Below are 23,083 nucleotides of genomic sequence, written 5' to 3'. Positions count from 1 at the left end.
GTGATGATATGGACATTCTTAGAGTGGGTGAGGAAAGGAAATGGGTGATATGAGCTACCCAGGTAAAGCTGGTAATTGAGCTATTTAATTCAACAGGGAAAGATGGTTCCCAAATCAATGGTCTGGAGCTAGGACCAGGAAATGTGTCTGACTAACAGAGGATTTTCAGGATTTAGGACTGGAAGTAGGATTGTGTCTTTCTGCTTTTTAGAGATTAGATCCACAGACTTGACCATAAAAATTTCGTGGAAATTGAAAATCGCATTTTTGGGCCGAACAGTTAAGTTCTTCTGAAGGACCCAGGATTGATTCCCAGCACCCACATTCTGGCTCACAACTATCTGTAACTCTAGTCCAAGAGAATCCAATACCTTCTCTGTCTTCTAATTGTAACACAATTATTAAAAATCCAGAGACAGATATTGGGGTTCAACCTGAAGGTCAGAAAAGCAATACAGCTAGCTACTGGCTCTTACCCCACCTCAGTGTGATATAGCGATCCTGCCTCCAGAAATCTCGAATGAGATTGTGTGAGGGCAGTCTCCTCTCATTTTATATTTCTCTCTAGGACTGGGATTAAAGATATGTAACTACTACCTCCAGGTTTCTGTGGCAAACCAGTGTGGCTACTGGGATTAAAGGTGTATGCTACTACTGCCTGGTCTGTAAGGCTGATCAGTATGGCTGTTTCAGTCTCTGAACTTTAGGCAAGCTTTATTTATTAAAATACAAGATGGCTCAACAGGACCAACTAAAAAAAATAAATAAATAAAATACAAGTGAAATTTCACTGCGTCTAATGAGTATCTAGGATGTGTGTGATGCACAAATATACATGCAGGCAGAACACCCATATCCATAAAGTAAATAAATAGAGAGAGAGAAAGAGAGAGAACAAAAAGAAAAACTGCAGTTTATCTCAAACAAACTTTAAGAGTGAATTCTTTTGGTCTTTTTGTTTTAACTTTTTTTTCCTTTTTATTTCATCAAGAGTTTCATATGTGAGTATACTGTGTTTACACAGTTTCTGTTACTCCCATCTCCAACTTCTCTTGTGTCCCCTCTAGCACTTCCTCTGGAATCCATTACCTCTTCTTCACCTTTTCTAGAATTATTGTGATCACACACACACACACACACACACACACACACACACACACACACACACACACACATTTTTCTTTTTTACAACAACAACAAAAGAATTTTGTAGGAGTGGACGTTAGGTTCTCCAGGGGATGTTATAGACCCTTAAAAAGAAGCTTTTGCTTTCTACTTTGTAATGAAGACTGGGTATCCCACCATTCTTTATTTGGTGGATAGGGGTCTAGGTCCCAACAACCATCCAATAGGATGGCCTCCAGGTCCATGAATTTTGTAGTGTAGCATTGAACCGTCCACTCCTACAAATTTCCTTTGATAATCTCATCTAATTATATGAAGGTTAATGAGGTATGGTACCTGTAATACCAGCACTAGGGGGTCTGAGATAGGAAGAGCTTATGCATTTGAAGCCCACTTAGGCTACATAGAGAGTTCCAGGTGAGCCTGGACTTCATCTTAAAAACAAATAAAATAAAACAAAACAAATGCTTGAAGATTGTAGCTGTTGTGGTGATTTGAATGAGAATGACCCTCATAAACTCATGTATTTGATTGTTCAGGACTTAGTTGGTGGAACTATTTGAAAAGGATTAGGATTTACATCTTGTTGGAGGTGTGTCACTGGGGGTGGACTTTGAGTTTCCATGATATTTCCAATGAACTCTTTCTTCCTGTCTGTGGACAGGATGTAAGCCCTCAGCTACCACCCCTGTGCCATGTTTGTCTGCCTGCCACCATGCTTCTTGCCATGCTCTGAAACCATAAGAAAGGCCCGATTAAATGCTTTCTTTTATAAGTTGTCTTGGTCATGGTGCTTCATCACAGCAATAGAACAGCAATGAAGACAGCCACTGAATCTGTTTTCCTGCTTCTTAGTCAGCCCTTTAGAGTTTGTGATTCCCACAGACGATCTGGTGCAACAGCCAGGAAAACAAGTGCTCAGGTGTCTTGCATAAGAAAGCAGTCACTTTCTCTGGACCCATAATCACTTTTGTGCCAAAGCCATACTTCCCATGAACTGTTCCTAGCCAATAACTGAGTATGCTATGGCCAATAAACCAAACTGGTCTAATTAGGTAGAGAACCTTTCTGAGTAGTGACTTAAGCTCAAGGAATCCCCACTGGCCTAACTCTGATCTTGGAGTTTTGCTGTAGGCTCAGTGTTTTTCATACCCAGTCCTCTTTCTCCGTCCTTCAGAGCATCAGACCAGAATGGTATCCTCAAGGTTACTCTCCTTCCGTTGGCACTCTCCCTTTCTACTTGACAGACAGCTCCTGCCCAGCACATTCCTTATATGTCTACACTCATCTCTATGTTTGATTCTCAGAGAATCCAAACTAACCACCCTGGTGCTACCCTGGTCTGCAGCTTCAGAGATTTTGAACAAATTTTAATTTGGGACAACAGGAAACACTCCGTCTAACATTCTGTTACACAGACTCTATAGTACATTCATGTTTTACGTTATTTGATACAATGCTAGATACTTAAAACCCAAACAAACAACAGCATCATCATCACCTCACCACCATTATTACTGTTTGCATGTGGGTGTAGGCGTGAATCAACACAACATTTGAAAGCATTTTTTTTTGTTTTGATTCCTGGGAGAATTCCCCAGCTTTGCTGTTTGCCCTCCTTGAATAAATAGCAGCAGCACAACACTACGGAAGGATTTATTTGAGACTGCGAGGCCAGCTTTACAATTCATAGATTTCTTTCTTTCTTTACTAACAATGGTCTTGAAAGCATTCCTTCATCTTCCCACACATGAAAAACACAAAACTACTTGATTAGACCCAGAGCAAAGCCCTGTCATTCCCATTTTGTAACTGATGACACTAAGGCCGAGGAAAAAGACTTTATCCGGGCCAAGTCAACCCAGCTAGGACATAACAGAGTCAAAACTGGATAGAAATATTAGTGACTGTATAGTCTTTGTTCTTTCCTTCTGTTTACAACCATACCCAGTAATCTTAACAGCATTTCCAATAATTAATTTTATGGATCTATACACTTGGAATTAAAAAATAACACTTTGTCTAAACCCATATTTAACTGTGCCTCGATATTTTCTATTAGTGATTGGAATCACCTTATTGGACAATCTTAGTTTATTTTTCATTGGCTGCTTTACTGAGCCTCATCAAATGCATTTGCTTTGCAGAGCTACAGTGGATTAATCCTGAATAAGTAATTTGGAAATGTTTTTATTCATTTCTATGGAAACCATCTATTTGGATTTTCAAATATCAAGATCATGGAGATTTGTTGCAGTCCAATAGCAATCTTAGCTACAGCAGTGTCGGCTTACACGTTAAGGGCACAGTTCTGCTTGGGTGGCCCTTCAGAAATCTGTAATTGGTGTGGAACACTGACACTCAGAGAATGAGCGAGGCCGCTGCAGATTAACAAAGTCTCGGTGAGACAGGCGCCTTGGAGCTTATTAGTCCTCTCTGATTCCGTATTAACCTCTCATCTCCCACTTAGTCCATTTGATCAGCTCTGCTGGCACCGAAAGGGTCAACCTTGGATATGAAGGTCTAGCGGACAGTTCAAGTGATACGTTTCTTAACCTTTTCCTTGCAACAAGCCTATTTTTTTAAAAAAGGAACCACACTTGTTTTTCTACAGTCAAGGCCCCACCTTTTCAATCTCAGAGTGCATGTGTGTGTCACCACAATCAGTTCATTCTCACTCTGACTGACTTTCGGAGTTCTTTGAACTGTTGCTGCTCTTCTCAAGGATGCTGAGAGAGCTGCATGCGTGTGGAGGGTAAACACTGGGTGCTATGCAAGGTATAATTCCTGGGTGCTTTGACCATGTGTACTTTTTTAAAAGTACCATGAAAAATGGCCTAAAGGGCTAAGAACATGGTAAAAATTCTGGTATGTATAGATACATATATATGTATACATACAGCTTCCTGCATCCGTTTTTCTTCCCTTTTTGCTTTCTGATCAATACTTTATTTTAAAAATATTTATTTAATTTTACTTATCTGTATGTGTGTGCCTCTGTGTGGGCATTCGTATGTCAGTGTTGGTACTGATGAAGGTCAGAAGAAGGTGTTGAACTCTTCGGAGCTAGAATAACTCACTGGCAGTTGTAAACCACATGACATGGGTCCTGTGCAAGAGCAGTGGGTGCCTTTAACTCCTGAGCAATTTGTCAAGCCTCACAATCAGATATGTTTTATCTAAAATAGTTTTTCAATGCATTGGTTAACTACAAGTGATGTATAATAAGTAGAACAGCATCTAGCAATGCTGAAATATCATGGTATATTCCTATGTGGGTCAAATATATTTTAAAAGTCAATCCAGAGGCTATCAATGGAGGACAGATTCACACTGATCTCGATGAACTCTGTCTTGACTTCATGTAATGACTGTAATCACTGACATGTTACTATCTGTCTCCTGTGAGCATCCAATAGTTTTTACTTGGAAAATTTAATCCATTTGTCTTTAATGAAATTAACATTGTGTCTGTGTGTACACCTCCATCTTGCCACTTGTTTCCTATTTAAGGTATTTCTTTTTTCTTAAGTAATTATTAACTGGACTTTTCTATTTTCATTATTAATTTATTAATTTTCCATGTTATTATTTTATTAACCATTAACCTAGAAATTACAATGTATATCTTTGACGTTACAAATGATTAATTTAGCCTCTCTAATATTTCTTGGTACATGGCACACCATTAGTTTATTTCTAGAAATTTATCCACCATTTATTACTCTTTCTAGCCTTTTGGGTGACTCATACATTTTAGATGTTGATGTGTTTTAAGTGTTACAAAAACTCACAATTATCTGTCCCAAACTCATTTTTGGTTGCACATGCAATATTTCTTCCTTTGTTCTTCATTCCCTAGTGCTTTGTTCCTCATGGGATCATTTCAGTTTGTCTGAAATTCTCCCTTTGCTATTTCTTTAAGTGTAGACCACTGGCTAACAAAGCCCCTTAGCTTTTGTTTCTCTGTCTTTTTTGTTTTAGCTATAGGGATAGATTCTCACCAGATGTATAGTTCCAGGATGGCCTCTCTTTTCTTCCACACTTTCACAATACGATCCTGGTGTGTCTGGCTTTCGTTATTTCTTTTAAGAACTAAGCTGAGAGCTACATTGCCTCTCCTTTGTCAATACTGTGATTTTTTTCCCTTTTTCTATTTTTAAGCCTCATTTCTTCTATTTGTGGGGAATTTAACTACTCTTAACACATTGCCATTTAGGACAGGGCACTGTGGCATTGTCTTTATCCTGCTTCAAACTTCTCAAACCTGCCTTGATCTTGGTTAGCTTGGTAAATTCTCACCATTCTAAGAGTGCCTCTGTATTATCTGATCTCAGCCTTTTCACTTGGGCCAAGAGTGGGATACTCCTTCCCTGTTGCCTCTCTTCTCTTTCACAACTCTCCTTCACTTTAATGCATATTGGTTCTTTCTGCATCTGTTTCCATCTTCTCTATTACTCTCGCTTCCAGATTGTCTCATCAGACTTCTCTGCTGGATCTGATTTGTTGTTTGTGTTGTTGATGGTTGTTAATCTTGGTTGTCAACTTGACATGGTATAGAGTCATGTAAGAGGGACATCCTTACACATACCTGTGAGCTGTTTCTAGATCGGATTCCTCCAGGTGGGAATACTCACCCTGGATTTGGTGGTGCCATTCAATAAGCTGAGGTCAACGAGAGGACAAGCTAAGCACCAGCACTGATTGTTCTCTGTCCCCGACTGTGGATGCCATGGGACTAGATACCTAAAACTCCTTTATGACTCCCTTACTCTCAAACTGTAAGCTTGTTTTTTGTGAGGTATTTCACTGCAGCAACAAGGAAAGTGACTAGTTTGCAGTCTCACACTGACCATTTAAGATGTTACATCTGTAGTTGTAAAATACTAATGCTATTAAGAACTATATGCTAATTCTACAGCAAAATTCTACTTTCTTTAACTTTATTTTGTTCACTTTCTCTGCATTTTAATAATGTATCTATCACATTTATCGATTTCTTTACTTCAAAGTCGACATCAGGAGTGAGTCTCTTTCCATTTCCTGTCTTATGTCTTTGTTTGCGTAGTTGGTTTGGTGGTACTTAAGCTTGAATGCAAAACGTCATAATTGACAAACAGGTGTTTGACCACTAAGCAGTAAGTATCTCCAACCCCAAATTTGCATGTCTTGAGACAGTGAGTGACTGTGCTCTGTTGGCAGAGGTTTCTGTCCCACCCAGTCCCACAGCCATTCAGTCCCAAAGAAACACACAGAGGTCTACATTAATCATAAATTGGTTGGCCTCTTAGCTCTGGCTTCTTATTAACTCTTACATCCTGAATTAATCCATAATTGTTGTCTGTGTTTGCCACGTGACTTGGTACCTTTTTGTCAATAAGGCATTCTCATCTTGCTTTCTCTGTGTCTTACTTTCTCTGTGATGACTGAAGACTGAATCTTTCCTCTTCCCAGAATTCTCCTGTTCTAGTTGCCCGCCTACACTTCCTGCATGGCTACTGGCCAATCAGCATTTTATTAAAGCAATACAATGGATAAAGTTTTACAGGGTCAGGATACAAGATCATCGCCCATAGCAGTGCTCACTCAAAAGGCTTAAACACCTTGACACTGTAGTTTTTGTTCCTCTGCTTTCTAGAAGTTTTTGGTTTAGGTCTTCATTTTCTTGTAGAACTCTGTAGCCCCAAACTCCAGGCTTCTTTTGAGAAGATTATGTTATTAAGGTTCCATCTTCAGGGCTCTCTAATATCTAATTTTATTACTCTGTTTCTGTGACAGCTCCTAGGATTCTGCTTTCCCTCCACCATGTCATTAGTCTTTGTCCCGAAACAAGGTTGGTCAATTTGGAAACAGAACTGGAAAATGACCTCAGAGATTAAAATATTAGCTCACATTGGAATGTTGTTCCTGTAAAGAATTTAATAAGCCTAATTAGTTTCATAACTCTCTTGTAAGGCCTTATGGTATTGTTTGTCTGCTGTGGGCCACACGATTTCTCTTGGTCTTCACGGTTTCTTCATCAATTATGTTATCATTCCATGCATTAATCTGGAGTTAACTGTTGTAATATATCTTCATTCTTGTGCTTTCATATATGAAAATGTCTTGGTTAATATTGCTATTTCATATATTTTTAAGAATTATCTTACAAACATTAATAGAAAAAAATTAATGTTTTCCAACATTTTTTCTGAACTGATGTTACAGGAACCTCTTCCCCTCTGTTTTAAGTCCTTTCTGTCTGGAACACCCACAGCACCTATTTGTATACTTCTATGCACACAGACCATGTATATGGTTACTCGTGCCTATTCACATTCTTCACAGTATACATCAAAGAGCTTTGTGCACAGTGGGCAGAAGGAAGAAATAGGCTGTCAACATAATACTGGGGATACATACCAAGAGCTTAAGTTCAGACTCACCCTCACTGTTTGCAAAGAGAACATCTCAAATAACATTTCTGAGGTGGGACCAGAACCACACAATGCTATTCCATTTGTGTACTGGAGGGAGACTTCACAGAAGGTTTAAAATACTCATTCTCAGGACTGTCAAATGGTAGAAAAGCAGTAAGTATGACTGCAATTAGGTTGCAGCTCCTTAGATATCTTTGTATCAAAAACTACAATAGAAATTGTTGTGGCAATCACAACTGAGAAAATTCATGTACAGCCTATGTTTTCAAGATGGTACAAATAACATTTTAGAGTTAAGAATGTTTCTACTATAACAAGGGATTATAATTCCTTACTACTCCCCTATATTTTGTGATACCGTACACAAGAACCTGTGAGAAAACGTATTTTAGGCATTGCTTGTTCTACATCATGGAGCTTAGTTAAAACAAAACATATACTTACATATATGGATATATGTATATAGTACAATAAAACCACATATATATGTGTGTGTGTGTGTGTTACCATCCACATAAAGAAGTATTGAGAATCTGTGTAAGTACAGGTATCAAACATTCTAATAATTTGAGAAGATGACCATCCTACGGTGGTCTAGCCTGAGGCCTGGATTCTATCTTGTCTTTGGACCTCATGTATCTCATTTGTCCCCCAGTGTACTTTGATTTTAATGTCTTCTTTTTTTCCTGTTCATTAGATTAATATAGCCATTCATCCTGAAAGAGGCATGGATTAATTTAATAAAGCATCTCATTTCAGATGGCTTTAATAATCTGAGTTGCTTTTAAAGAAAAGTAAAGAATTACTTGTAAAATAAGTAAAGAAGTTCCCATGCTTGATCTAGGTCCATTCAGAGGGAAAGCACAGCTTAGCAATTCTGGGAAGGCTTAGGAGCAGTGGAGGGGTGGGCACGTGTCTCACCAGAAATGTTAAATGAGGAGAAGGTCACAGATATACTGGATGAACCACGTCATTGGAGAAATAGACTTGGTATGTGTATCTAAATGTAATGGTGTCACAGTACTGGTAACTGGTAGGAGTGAACAGATGGGACTCACACCAAAGAGCTGTTTGAGAATTATCTATGACATGAGTATAACTTTCAGAAGTTGCTAGTGTGCATTCATTCAGTGTGACAGGGAACTGTTAAAAATCACCATACACACCACATCATCACATGGAGTCATGTAGCAAAACTTAGTAGGGCAGTTGCTTGCCTCTTTCTTTAGAAGTTTTCATGGTGCCTTCTGGTACCATGAAAGCTAGCCCTCAGGAAGGAGGTTTTCATCTCAGACCCAGCTTGGATTCCTCGGGTCCTGTGTCAGAAGAGCATGGTGTCTTTGGCAATAGGACTTACCTACCACTTCTGGGTAGAATAGCAATAGCCTACAGTATTTGGGCAGTCTCTTGGACAATCCTGACCAATAACTCAAAACAATTCTCATGCCTGGTGTTAGGGCATTGACCACCACCACCACCACTGATCAGCAGGGCACGATAACACTAAGGGTGCAATAGCTTGATGGTAACCCACAGCTCTCTAATTGGACTAAAGACCCACTCAACATGATAGAACTATGCCTGATACAGGAAACCCAGCTTACTAGCCAGGGATAGTGAAGTCATAGGTTCTAGAAGAGAATCTACAGTGTAATGCTTAGTTATGTTATAAGTATTTATTCTTATACACACAGTAAGTGTAGTTTTCCCATCTCATCAATGACACTTCTCTCTGCAATAGACATGGGCCATTTCAGAAAACTACAACACGTCAAAATGCAGATAACAAGAGGATATGCTGCTCAGTCCCAACTGATAGACTTACAACATAGCTGTCACACCTAAGGCTCAGGGATCTTTGCAGAAGAGGGGGCAGAAAGATTATACAAGCCAGTGGAACAGAAATTTGCCATGAGATTGTGGCACCTTGAAATGTTATACCTACAAAGTCTGATCAATATGGCTGCCTAAGCAAGACCCAAACAAGGCTGACAGCAATGGACCTGCTTACGTGGAAGGGGACACTCATGGGGCTCAACAGTTTCACGAGTTTAGAAACAGCACTCTAAACAGCTTTGGAATGTTGGAGAGAGAGAAATTGTCTTCTTCAGTGCAGATCTGCCCAAGTGGTTATTCAATACCAATTGTTCAGCCCTAAGATCATCTACATATAAGTAACATTATGTGAACTAAGTAGGTTGTATTTATGTATGCATGAGTATATATTTAAGCACATGTATATAAGATGTATTTACAGTAATTAATTAAAAAGAGACCATGATTTTGAGAGAGAACAAAAGAGTTGCATGGGAGGAGTTTGAGGGATGAAAAAAGGGGATAATGATATAATTTTTATAATTTTTAAAAATAAAGTTTTTGTAAAAAGTTTATATTTAGTTGTTATAGATTGCATAAATATATAAGTGCAAAAGACTTGGGAGAGCCCAGACTCCAAACAGTAAGAGCTATTTTGGATAGTGTATTATAGTTAATTTTATTTTTTCTACTTGTTCTTGCCCACACTTTGACATTAAGGCATATTAATAATTACTAAAATTTCACTTTCATTTGACAAATATCTGTGGCTCATACACCTATTATGCTTTATTAATAACTTCAAAGAACTCTAAGAAGGTCAGTCATATTAGACCTTGTAAATAGCATAGGATTGAGAAAGTCAGAGAGTCTTTGGTTAAAAGGAAGGAAAATGAAAAATATTCGCGTAAGTGTTGTGCTTGCAAGAGCTTACTGAAAAGAGTAGCAGAACTGGACCTTGAAGGACAGACTTTTTATAGATCACATTGGGCAGGAAATGATGTCCTTTGTGGAGAAAATTTACAAGAACGGGAAAAGATAGAGGAATATAGCCGTATTTGTGGAACAGTCTAAATTCACACCATGAAAAGAAACAAGAAAGTGAAGCTGAGGGACAGACAGGGAGGCTCTTGCCTGTTAGGCTAGATGGTGCACTAGGCTGCTGCACGGAATAACTGGGGGGCACATCATACAAGGTTCTTTACATCTGCTTCTCCTAATGATGTGTTTTCAGGAACACATTATCACTTATATAGTAATGATAAAAATGAGACTGAGAAAACCTAACCTTCCAAGGTCACAAAGCCAGTGCCTTCTCTGCCATTAAACTTCCCTGATTTTTGCTCACACCACCATAGGCCTATGTGTGTCATAACTACCCACTTTATTTTACAGCACATAGTATTTATGTGGGGGAAAAACCTAAAACAGCCCCTAACCAAATTCTATGATAACAAGGGACTAGTAGAAGACATTTCTTATAGGCAGCTGGGGGTTAGAAAATGACCTTAAAGTCTTGCTATTAATCCAAACTCTGCTCTTTACCAGACGTTTAGTCTTATCGAGATGTGTGGGCATAAGTGTCCTTACTTTCCATAGGTCAGATGATGGAGGAGAAAGGAAAGAAGGTTTTTTTCTAGATGCCGCCTCTGTGATATCAGATGTCTCACCTGGAGATCTATGAGCCACTGTACTAATGACTTTTCTCATTGATGTGACAAGACTCCTGACAAAGTCACCTTGAGGATGGAAGGTTTGAGGGGATACAGTCCATTGTGATGGGAAGGCATTGAGGAGCAATGAGGAAAAGCGACTTGTGTGTTCACAGTCTATAAATAGAGGGGCACCGATGCTCACCTGACCTTCTCCTTTCCTTCCGTTTCACTCAGTCTTGAACCCAACCATTGTGAAAGTGTTACTCACGTGCCAGATAGACCTCCTTTCCTTATTAGACTTTTCTGGAAACATATTCACAGACACGCCCAGAAGTGTGTCTCCTAGGTGATTCTAAATCCAGTCAATTTGACAATAAAGCACCACAGCCACAGATTCTGATCATTGTGACCTTTTACAGCAACACTAAATGGACTAAATATCCATGAAGAAACCTCAGCGAGTAACCAGTACATCTTGGTTGTGTTGCTCATGTCCTCCCGCTACAGCTATGGCTGCACAGTTCATACTATGGAGCTGAGGATTTTCTCACCCTTACCGTTAGCCTCTTCTCACTTTAGTTTCCTTCCACTCAGAGTTCAAGCTTTGCTAGCTGGTGTTGGTGGGCTGTGCTAGTCTTAATTGTGCACGCATGTCTGTGTGCTTAGTTTGCAAATACACACGTCTCTGGCTTTTGATTTGAGGTAGTGATTTGAGGCAAGATGTGTTCAGAAAACAAACAAACTATACTTCAAATTTTGACTTTTGATCTTTTTTTTTTTCAGATTAGTGATACATGGTAAAACGTTTTAAAATGATGCTGGGTACTGGTAGTGAGCCATGGCCATTTAGGTGATTTTCTACAATGTGTTGTATCACTAGGGTATGCAGTAAGGTAAATGAGACACACTTTCAAGTTACAATGTTTTCAACCTACAATCTTTGCCAGGACATGACCACACTGTCACCCGAGAAGCACCTATATTTTGATATAAAGAATCAAGTGTAATTGGAAGTGTGACATTCCTAACAATGCCGTCTGGGATACCAATAGTACGTACTTAATACTCACCATGTTGAAAAGGACCAGACAGCTGGGGAAAGATCATCCTGGAGAGAACAAATCCCTACTTTAAGGTGACAGACAGCTTACTTAGTGAGAAATGCACTCCCTTGACCCTATCCCACTAACTTTTACCAGTTAGGAGAACATCCTGAAAAGGATGTATTTTTTTCTTCAGAATATTTTCTTTCTTTCTTTCTTTCTTTCTTTCTTTCTTTCTTTCTTTCTTTCTTTCTTTCTCTCTCTCTCTCTCTCTCTCTCTCTCTCTCTCTCTCTCTCTCTCTCTCTTTCTTTCTTTCTTTCTTTCTTTTACCTCAGATGTGATCAAGTATTGGATAACTACATTTCAGAGTCAAATGATGCAATCTACATATAGACTCAAACTCCGTGGTTCCTTAAGATTAGGGAAAAGACAAGCATGCCCTCAACTGCTTGGTAGCTCTCAATGTATTTGGTAGAAGCCCTGCTTTTCTGCTTGGCTTGCAAGATGACAGTGGAAGCTGCATTCTAGAGGGATTTTTGTTTTAAGTATACAAGGGATGCAGTGGAAAGAAATAGAAGTCCATTGCTCTTGTTTTCAGGAACCACTATGGAAGGTCATCAATCTTTTGGGAATTTGCTCATTTAAACCATGGTCTGGAAAACGTCAGAGTCAATTCTTCCCAGCTCACAGGCTTCAGATGCTAGGTCCCGACTTTGCATCATTCTTTGCCATGAGGGTGGCTGTACTAGATAGCTGGGTTGTGTCAGCTTGAAACAAATGTAGACATAGCGGGGAAGAAGCTGTCTTAATTGAGAGAGCCTCCAAAAGAGTGGTCCATAGGTAACTTGGTTGAGCATTTTCTTGATTAACGATTGATGCGGAGAGCCAGTCCACTAGGAGCAGTACTGCCCCTGGGCAGGTGGTTCTGGGTTATAGAAGTCACAAGGAACAAGCCGGTAAAATAGCACTACTCCACGGCCTCAGTTTCTGCCTCCAGGTTCCTACCTTAATTTCCTCCCCCGACTTTCCTGTGATGTGGGAGAGGAAGCCAAATGAACTCCATTCTCCCCAAGCTGCTTTTGGTCAGTGTTTTGTCATAGCAATAGGAAACACACTAGGATCACGATCCTCTTGCTCCTATTAGCTTCAGGTCTCGCTTCCCTCCGTCTCACCGACAGACCCTCTAATTTCCGTGCACAACTTCTTTGTCAGACCTGCTTTAAAGGGAAATCAGCTCAACTACTTTGCATTTCTATAACTGATTTAATTACATATGGGCTCCCACTATTCTTTAGGAATAAAGCTGTTTCTGCTGGTTACTAAGGTGTTTATAAAAAATCCCATATACATTTAGTTATTGAGTCTTGAATAATTTCTGCCTTAATGTAATGTACTTGTGATAGAAAACTTAGATTCACTCATAGAATTCTCGATTCACAACCAGTTTTCTAGAACCATTTTATAATGCTTTCATGTTGTCTGTACCATGTGTTTTTACATATTATGAGAAAGTGAAATCAACCTGCAAAGAATATCTGTACAATAAAAATATTTAGGCATTTACATATTATAAACCTTGAAACGATCCAGCTGATATGTGTGCTGTATAAGGAGGTGTATGAGAGACAGATAAATTGTACATAAAGTTTTATTTAAATTTTCCCCTTCCAAGCAAGCGTCATTTACATTCTAGTGCTGTACAAAATTTACATTCTTTGTGACTTTATTCACTTTTCACTTCTGGAAGTTTGTATCTCTCTGAAATACAGAAAGTGTTATGTAGAGTTTTCATAAATGCCTTTATTTAAATTGGCTAGTGAAAAAAATAAAGTGAAGAACAAACCTAAGGAAAGCTGAAACCCTTGTAGAAACGACATTTGGAAGAAACAACGATGGTTGAGAATACACTTTCTGAAAGGGCACGTGCTTTTCTGGATGCTGGTGGGTGTTTCCCACGCTCTTACTGTCTTTCCTTATGTATTCATATGTTTTCAAGGAAAAAAATGAAAGCTGATTGCACTGGTTATGTATATATATATTCACATATATATTTTTACAACGGATCCTTTGGATCTGAACATACAAATAAATACAAAAACAACGAAGATTGCACTTTTCTGTAGAAACATTGTTGGATTCTGGCGTGCCCAGCCATGGTGAGGTGCTCATGAAAGCTACCATGAGGGCATTTGTTCTCATCTGTGGCTTCCTTTGCCTGGTATTTTAAACATCACATTTGTTGAAGGGGTCCAACACTTCTTTGTGATTAAAAAAATATTTAGTCACTTGTCAGTGCCAGTTGTTGCTCAAACTCAGATGAGCTTGAAAGTCAAATTCATGTTTCTGCTAGTTTTGCTTCTCTGATTGGCCACAAAGAGACCGCGTCATGCTCTCTTGATCTTTCTGAGTTCCTAAAGACAAGCATCAATTCTCACTGAACCCAGTGCAGGCATCTCTGCTGACGAACGGAGGAATAATGAGAGCCGAGTGTCTGAAGCCAGCCAAAGGTAAGAAAATGTACTGTCAGGTACTGTGAGTTTGCAAGGTTTATTTTAATAATTATTTTAAAATATTCATTTATTTTTATTTCACATGTACAAGTGTTTTGTTTATAAGTATGTAAGTGCGCTGCATGCATACCTGGTGCAATGCTGCCCTGGAACTGGAGTTACAGATGGTTGTAAGCCACCGTGTAGGTGCTGGGAACCAAACCCAGGTCCTCCGCCTGGGAAGTAAGTGCTCTGAACCACTGAGCAATCTCTTCAGCTGAAGGTCATGTGTTTTAAGATTCAGAAAGAAAATTGGGATCTTTCTCAAGAGAAAGTTTTTCTTGTATGCCTGAATTCCTGAAAGTGATTTGTCAGCTTTTATTAAGGATTAAATTTGGGACAACTTGTTATGCGACAGAATTTCTGAAATATTCTGTGATGAAGTTTGTTGGTCTTATCTTTTGAGACAAATTGTCCTTATGTTCACTACATAAAACACTGTAAAAAATGAGGAATCACAAGATTCTGGGAGCTGAAGAACAACTGACTGTGCTTTGTTTTCATTTTCAAGGACAATAAAAGTCATGAAATTAAGACTCTGGCAGAGAACAATTGCTAACGAGACCAACAGCTGAGTTTTCCCTGATCTCCTAAGGAGCTGTAAGGAATACAAACTATGATTGTGTAGAAACAAAGATGCCCATCTTCCATCTTCTGGGGTTCTCGGTTGCTGTGTTACCTATAGAGTTGGTGAGGAAGCCAAGCGTTACAAGTACAGAATCAAGTGGCAATGTCTGGAATGCAGGGTAAGCATTCTGGTGGGTCAGATTTTGAATCATTCATGTACAAAATATCCTCCAAATGTCAACGCCTATCACATGCAGTTAGGACACAATGCACGATACGGATCTTAGATCTCTGGGGCCAGTCTTCTGTGGTTTCTTTCTCTTTGCAAGTTTAGCTCCACGTGAGTTTGTGTAGAGGTGGGACATATTGAAACCAGTCTGCTATGGAAGAGGCTGTCCCTACAACAAGTTGAGTTGCAGACCACGTCTGTTCTAGAACAGGTCTCTTTCTCCCGTAGTGACTTGTAATTCAGAAAGCAAAGGTGTCTTTTGGCAGTTGTACCATTGGAATGCATGGTTCCCGCAGGACATCAGCGTCACCTGCCACTGCATCCTAGATGTGGCATTGTGCCAGGATTTCCTGCTGTTATTTGTTGTAGGGTACACAGGCTGGTAAGATGACTGTTGCACAGGCTGGGCCTGCCAGAGGTTCAGCCACATCGCCTTCGAGTTCAGTCCAGGTTCCCTTTTCTGGACAGTAGCAGATCGTAGATGACTTGTAGGCACCCTGGAACGGCAGAGCAGGGAGTACTTAGGGGAGGGGCTAGAGCAATAACAACCAAGTCATTCTTCACAGCTTCACTGGGAAGACCAACTCTCTGCTCAGCCTAAAGCATTTCAAGTGATCTCAATGGGTTTTAAGCTGTTGTGTTCCAAGGAAATATTTGAAACTGAAATTTCAAAATTGTGTAGGTGTGTGTATGTGTGTGTGTGTGTGTGTGTGTGTGTGCATGCGTGTATGTGTATGCAAGTGAACATGTGTTTGTGGAGGACAGAGCCAAACTCTGGTGTTGCTTCGCTCAAGTATCCATTTTTCAAGACAGGATCTCTCCTGAGTTTGGAACTTGTAAAGTAGGTTGGTGTCTGCTTTTACTATCTTGCCAATGCTTAAACTAAAGTCACAAGTCACATCGAGAGTTTTTGTTTTTATGAGGGTTCTGGAGATTAAGCTGTGGTCTTTATGCAGACAAAATGGGACTTTACTGACTAAGCTATCTACCTAGCGACAGGTAGTGATCAAACTCAAACAAATACCTAGAACATCTTTAGTGTTCAAGCATCACATCTAATCATTGGCTCCAAAATGGGAATTTTCCAGTAGGTTTGAATTAAAGAAAAAAAAAGACACACATTATTATTTAAATGGTGGAAGTAAATCAGTGTTAGACTGTGGCTTCGTTTCTTTGTTTTTATTTTTTTACTGTGGAGAATGTGAGCCAAGATAGCAAAGCATTTTAAAGTAGGCTGAAAACATCTCCGCATGTTGACTCATTTATTTTCAAGAGGCCACACAGCAAATGGACAATGACTTTAATTTTGGTGCCTTTGTCAACTTTAAGGCTAATGCTTGAGTGAAAATTTCCTTGCCTAATTAAATCATAGGGAACAAATTAAAAACCCCAACAAAACTCATGGTGTTTTCTGAGTGTATATTCTTAAGGTCTGCTCGAATGCATCTCTACTCTTGGAGTCAACAATTGGCTCCAGAACAGGCACATGTGGGAAAGTCTAAGTGTATGCATCAACTCATAGTTGCCTTCTATAATTATATTAATATATATAATTATTAGGATAATTATATATAATCATATTAATAATTAATTATAGAATTAATTTTTAAAAGTTCCTCAAAACTTTGTATCATAAACCTGTTGGATACAAAATAAATAAAGAAGTTATTAAAACTCCAAGTTGATCTTATAAAGCTAGCACAGATCAATGAGGCAATACAGAAACAGTCATCCATTGTGGGAGTAATGAAACTGACTCCTAGGCCCGAGGTCTCAATCTAAACCCCTCCTCTACTTTGCAATACTGAGCTCTTTTTTCTTTCTTTTTTTTTTGACAAAAATAGCATAAACCCAAAACAAAAATGTAAATAAGTGAAAAGCTTGACCCTAATCAACTCCTGACTAAGTCTAGTCTGAGGAACTGTTCTAAATGACAACACAAGGAACTTGTTAGTCCCACAATGTAGGGTATTCTGGTTAACAATGAAGTGATTTGTCAACAAGTCAGGGAACACAAAGTGGAGCAGAAGAAATGTTCTAGACGAGAGGGGTCTACAGGACACAACAACCAAATATGTATGAGACTTGCTGGATCTTAATTGGAATGTTTTGATTTGAAAAATACAACTTTTTTTTTTGTAAACCAATAGGGAAAATTTGAGTTTGGATTGGACATGCAGTTTTTGGGTGTGATAAAATGATAGTATAAAAAATAACTTTTTACATAAAAGAATAACTTTTTTGAAAGACAAATACTGAGATCTTTAGAAATATGACATTTAGGATTTGCTTCAATTTTTTCATTTAAACTTAAAAGGAAGGGTCTATTGATGGATTGTGGCACTGATGATGGGGAAAGAAAGGTCGCCCATCATTTTACTTTTTGCTTATGTTTAGAAATTTTCATGATGGAAGGAGGAATGAAAAGCAAATTCATGCCCTAAATAGAATTAACAGACATCGAAGAATTAATTTCCATGTTTTGCTCTTTCTGGTCAGAAGCTTTTCAGATTGTTTTATTGAATGTTTACAGGGATATTTGAAAAATAATTTCATTTTGACTTGGAGTTGGAAAGCAGAATTACAAACACATGGATATAAGAATAAGCTGGAGATGGAAGACCAGTTGTGGGACAGTGGATGGACTAGCAAGTCATTCCTACTGCACCCTACCAGTCTGTCTTCCTGCTTACAGAGCTGTGCCGCCTGCACACAAACCTGATATTCCTAAAGGGAATGGGCAGGTCGATAGCACAGCGGGAGGGAACCAGCAGAAGCGAGCACACACAGGAGGAGGAGAGACACACGGACACGTACCATACTCCAGCTGTAGCCCCCCACCAGATAAATACTGTCATCAAGCACCGCACAGCCGGGGCCACTGCGACCCTCCAGGATGGGGGTCTGGAGAATGTTCCACTGGTCGCCTTTTGGGTCATAGCACTCCACAAGCATGACGTCAAGGTGGGAGAAACCTAGGTGACAGGAAAAGGCAAGCATGGAGAAAAAGAGTGACTCCCACAGTCCTTTTAAAACGAGGAGGGCTGGAGCTAAGAAGTCAACTATTGTGTCTCTGAAGACACAAAGGCATAATTTTATTAGTGAAATTGGGAGACATGTCAGAAACTTCTAAAAATGAAAACAAACAAACAAAAACCCCCAAACACTCCAAGAGACTTTGGGTGTTTGGGATTAACTCAATCAAGAATGCTCAAGTAGGTATCACAAGGTTGATTGCATGGGGGTAGACCCTATTAAAATGATTTATTATACATTGTTTTGAAAGATTTAAGACAACAATGGTCAGCACAACTAGCTTTACAAGCACCCATGCCTGTTTTGTTTTGAAGATGGCATCTGCATGCAGAGGAATGGGCATCAGAACTCAGACATCTATAGGCTGAAACATATTGCTTTTCTTGAATATTTAACTCTCTCAAAATGGTTCAATCAACTAAAATTCATTGTTCTGGGTCTTAAGCCTTTCCTAGAATCTGAGTACATATAAACAACTTCAATGATGAGCAGAGACTTTTTCAAGGGTCAAGGTTTGGAGTTGGGGCTCTAAGCTCTGAGAGTCTTCTTCCTCTCTGTTTTCCTGTGTGTGTGTGTATGAGTATGTATGAATGTGTGTATGTATGTTTGTGTGTATATGTGTGAGTGTGTGTGTATGTATGTTTGTGTGAGTGTGTGTGTATATGTGAGTGTGTGTACATGAGTATGTGTGTGTATGTATGTTTGTGTGTGTGAGAGTGTGCATATGTGTATATGTATGTTTGCATATGTGTGTGTATGTATGTGAGTGTGTGTGTGTGAGAGAGAAAATGTGTGTGTGTGTGTGTGTGTGTGAGAGAGAGAGAGAGAGAGAGAGAGAGAGAGAGAGAGAGAGAAAAAGAGAGAGAGAGAGAGAGAGACAGACAGAAAGAAAGACAGAGAGAGAGAGAGTCTGTGTTGACTAGAGGTTAACCTCAGATATCATTCTTCAGGTCCTACCCACTTTGTCTTTTGAAACAGAATCTGCTAGGTGACCGTGAAGGTTCCACCAAGGCTTTTTAATCCCTGAACTAAAGGCAGGGCTCCTTCAGAAGAGTCCAGAACCTACATTGTTCTTGGTGACCTTGTTACAAACCCAACTGTGAAAAAAATCTGAGAGGTAGAAGGGGGAGCACATGGCTGTAATTCATCACTCATGAAACTGAGATGGGGGTGGGAATCATGGTTTCAAGGCCAGCCTGGGCTACATAGAAGAAAGAGGGGGGTGTTCAAATGATATTTTGTTTACTTAAATGCATGCTATGGCTGTTTTCTAGCTAATAGACATACATTAACTCATGATAGGCATACATTAACTAATATCCAGATTCTTCAGTCATAGTTAGGAAGACAAATTCCAAGGAGTAATTTTCCTTCCTGAGAAAGCAGCCAGGCCATTTCAGGCTGCTAGCTGCTTATACACAATGATGCAGATAGGTGTGCTACAGTAGAGCAATGTGCCCATTGTCAATTCTCCCCCTGGTTAAAATGAGCACACGGGAAGGATTCTAGATTCTGCGGTTCTAAGTCAATGCCAGGGGAACGCGTGCCTTCTCTGTCCTTCCTTCCATATGTACTATAGATGCTGAGTACAAGTCTCACAAAGTGACCGGGTCAGTACCCCTCCTTTACAGATATGTTGTAGTGTATGTCTTGAGCGGGATGACACAGCATTTCATTTATTTCAAAGCAGGACTCAAACCATAACCTTCCTTTGTCTTTATGACTCCCGAAACTATGTATATAATTGTTATTTATATTTAAATAATATAATAAACACATATATATGAATATATATGAATGAGGCAGGGTCTCATGTAGACCAGACTGGCCTCAAATTTGGTGTATAGTTAAGGATGATCCTAAACTTCTGATTACTTTGCCTCTGCCTACTCAGTGCTGAGATTATAGGTGTTAATCGAACCCCATGCCCATTTTCTGAGACGCTAGCCTTCAGCCCAGGGCCTTATGAATGCTAGGCAAACACGACCATCTGAACTACGGCCTCGGCCCCCTGCTGCTGATGCGTGTCTGTCCATGCTTCTGTGTGCACAGTCACATGCTTCTGATGCCTGTCTGTCCATGCTTCTGTGTGCACAGTCACATGCTTCTGATGCCTGTCTGTCCATGCTCATGTGTGCACAGTCACATGCTTCTGATGCCTGTCTGTCCATGCTCATGTGTGCACAGTCACACTTTCTCTTACTTAGACTGTTAGTGTGCAATCTTCCTGTCCAAATATAATCTGGAATATGAGTCATTAAGACATAGATAAAGTCTTATGAGAATGAAATGAAAGTATGCTTTATTTTGAGAGCCACAAAATTAGTCGAGAACACTGAGGTGAGGAAATAAAAGGGGCATTGAAATTGAAAGGAGCAAAAAGAAAAGAACCATGTGCAGTTGAAGACAGAGTCCTTTGCTATTGTGGGGGCGAGGGGCACGGAGAGGAGCAGGAGGCACACATTAGGGCATCATCTTTTTGGCTGAATGTGAATTTGAAATATAGACATAAAAGTTAGCCTGTGTGATTTGTATTAAATTTATGTGTAAATACAGATTAGAAAAACTTTCCATGTCTAACCTACTTTTGGATTCATATATTACAGTCAGATAAGTGAACACACTGATTTTACTATTGATAGCCCAGGTATGCCTGCTTCTGTCACACTCAGGAGCTGGCGGAGATTTTAGAGTTCAATTTAGAGCAGTTTCTTAATTTTTGAGTTGAGGAAACTGAGGCCCAAAGTAGGTGAGGCAAAGCTCAGTACCATGAATCTGTTTCCCACCAAAGGCAGTGTCCTACACACCCGTATGATTCTAAGGTCACATCAATCGGAAAAGGTCTCAGTTATAAACGTATCCAGAGAAGGGAAGCAGCTAAGAACAGATTTTAAAATGCCTTAAATTATATAAAAAAGCAATTCAATTAGAGAATCATAGATCATTTGATATTCAATACTTAAAAGAAATAATTCTAAATTTAGATACCATATTTTTGCTTTAAGAAAAAAAATCCATACATTAGCTCTCTGAACCTGTGAGAACAGTTCTTTATGATTGCAGCAAAAAACAATTTTCTGGAGGACAATTCATTACTACAACTTTGGAGATAAGGAATAATTTATTTCACTGGTTTCCCTGTTACGACAAATTGTGCTTTTTCAGATATTAATGGTCTCGTTTCTTCCCCTTAGACATCATTATTCATTTCTTTAGTGCGTATGGTAACTTAAACATAATCCTATCTGCAGAATTAAAACACAATAAATGCTCGCTCCAGGGTACTGTTAATTTGCACACAGTAGATTGTAATTGGTCAACATGGTTTTTACATAGTTAGCTATGATGATCTAACAAGAAATCCTGAAGCAAAGAGTGTGTGATGCCAATGTTACTGGAATAGGAACAGAATCAAACAAAACCCCAACAAACAAACAAACCAACAAACGAACAAGAAAACACCTTTCAAATGATTCCCTCCAATTGCGTATAAGCGATCATTCATCACAGCCAAAGTGTGGATGGCGCGTTTCGTGTTCATGTCTTGTTTGCGGGCCCAGACATCCATGACAGGGTCGTAACAATACAACCATGGCACGTACTCTCCGTTGTGCACACCCCCTGTGAAAGACAGACACATCGGAGTCAAGGAAGTGCCTTGCACGATGGCTTTGTAAAGAAAACTAGAGAAATGGCTTGCCTGAAATATATATTTTCCCATTGTGCACTGCTCCTGCATGGGCTGCCAGAGGCTGAGGCAAAGAGGACACATAGCGCCACTCGTTGGTGTCCAGGTTGTAGCACTCCACACTGGACAGGTAGCCGGTTTCATTCCTCCCGCCAATCACATATAAATGCTTGTCCAAGCGGCATGCGTAGAAACTGGCTCTTCTATAATGAAGGAACAGCTCTCAGTAAATCTATGGGACATCACTTTTGCAATGGGTAAGGGATACTCAGTCAGCCTGTGAAAGGGGGGAGGGCTGCAAATCTTTGACCATTACTGATCTGCCTTCTAAATCCAAGAGCCTACGCAGCAATTCTAATCATTTCCCACCCGGTTAGCACCTTTGGTGTTGAAATACTAAGAAAGGAGACAGCAACTAGTGCTTTGTGTCTGGTCTTCTCTTCTTGCTTTTGATACACTGCTAAAATGTTCATTAATACTGGGGATATTTGGTGCTTTCTAAGGATATCATAGTTCAGTAAGACACAGTGAAAAATGAGGTAGATAATGTAACAATAATAAATTATCTTGACATTCACTTTCTTTATGGTCCTTCAAGGGTCATTGTTCCCAATTTATTAGAAAACTGCATCATCAAAATTTCTCTTCAATTATCATTTTCCCCTCCTAGTACAACTGCAAATAGAATAACTTTTGTGAACTTTGTATAGTCTTTCTATATATTTGATTTTTAACATATATATATATATATATATATTTGACTCTTCTAACAGCGATTACAGGAGTTTCATCCAGGGACTTTTGTTATCTAAAAAGGCTTCTGAATGAATCTAGTTCTCTGTTCAAGGAAGGCTGCAGACAGTGTTTGCCCGCTAGACTTGCAAAGGCAAAGTGTATGAAATTCATTGGAAGGACAGGTGACCAATTGTGAGGTAGGCTGTGAATTAGGAAGGTGA

General features: G+C 39.4%; 1 protein-coding gene across 1 annotated transcript in view; it reads right to left on the bottom strand.

Moving 5' to 3' along the window:
* Window positions 1-13,689: 13,689 nt before the first annotated feature.
* Klhl14 (kelch like family member 14) overlaps window positions 13,690-23,083 on the bottom strand; it is a 109,292-nt gene continuing 99,898 nt past the window's right edge. Inside the window, exons 6-9 of the mRNA XM_075969232.1 lie at window positions 22,140-22,330; window positions 21,902-22,060; window positions 18,221-18,378; window positions 13,690-15,900 (exon numbers count right to left, since the gene is read on the bottom strand). Of these exons, the coding sequence (XP_075825347.1) occupies window positions 15,760-15,900; window positions 18,221-18,378; window positions 21,902-22,060; window positions 22,140-22,330 (649 nt within the window). The 3' untranslated portion in view covers window positions 13,690-15,759. The remainder of the gene's footprint in view (window positions 15,901-18,220; window positions 18,379-21,901; window positions 22,061-22,139; window positions 22,331-23,083) is intronic.

Source organism: Microtus pennsylvanicus, chromosome 4, assembly GCF_037038515.1.
Source record: "Microtus pennsylvanicus isolate mMicPen1 chromosome 4, mMicPen1.hap1, whole genome shotgun sequence".
NCBI classification, from domain to species: domain Eukaryota; kingdom Metazoa; phylum Chordata; class Mammalia; order Rodentia; family Cricetidae; genus Microtus; species Microtus pennsylvanicus.
The sequence above is the reverse complement of the archived record's forward strand: the minus strand, read 5'-3'. Positions and strand labels throughout refer to the sequence as shown.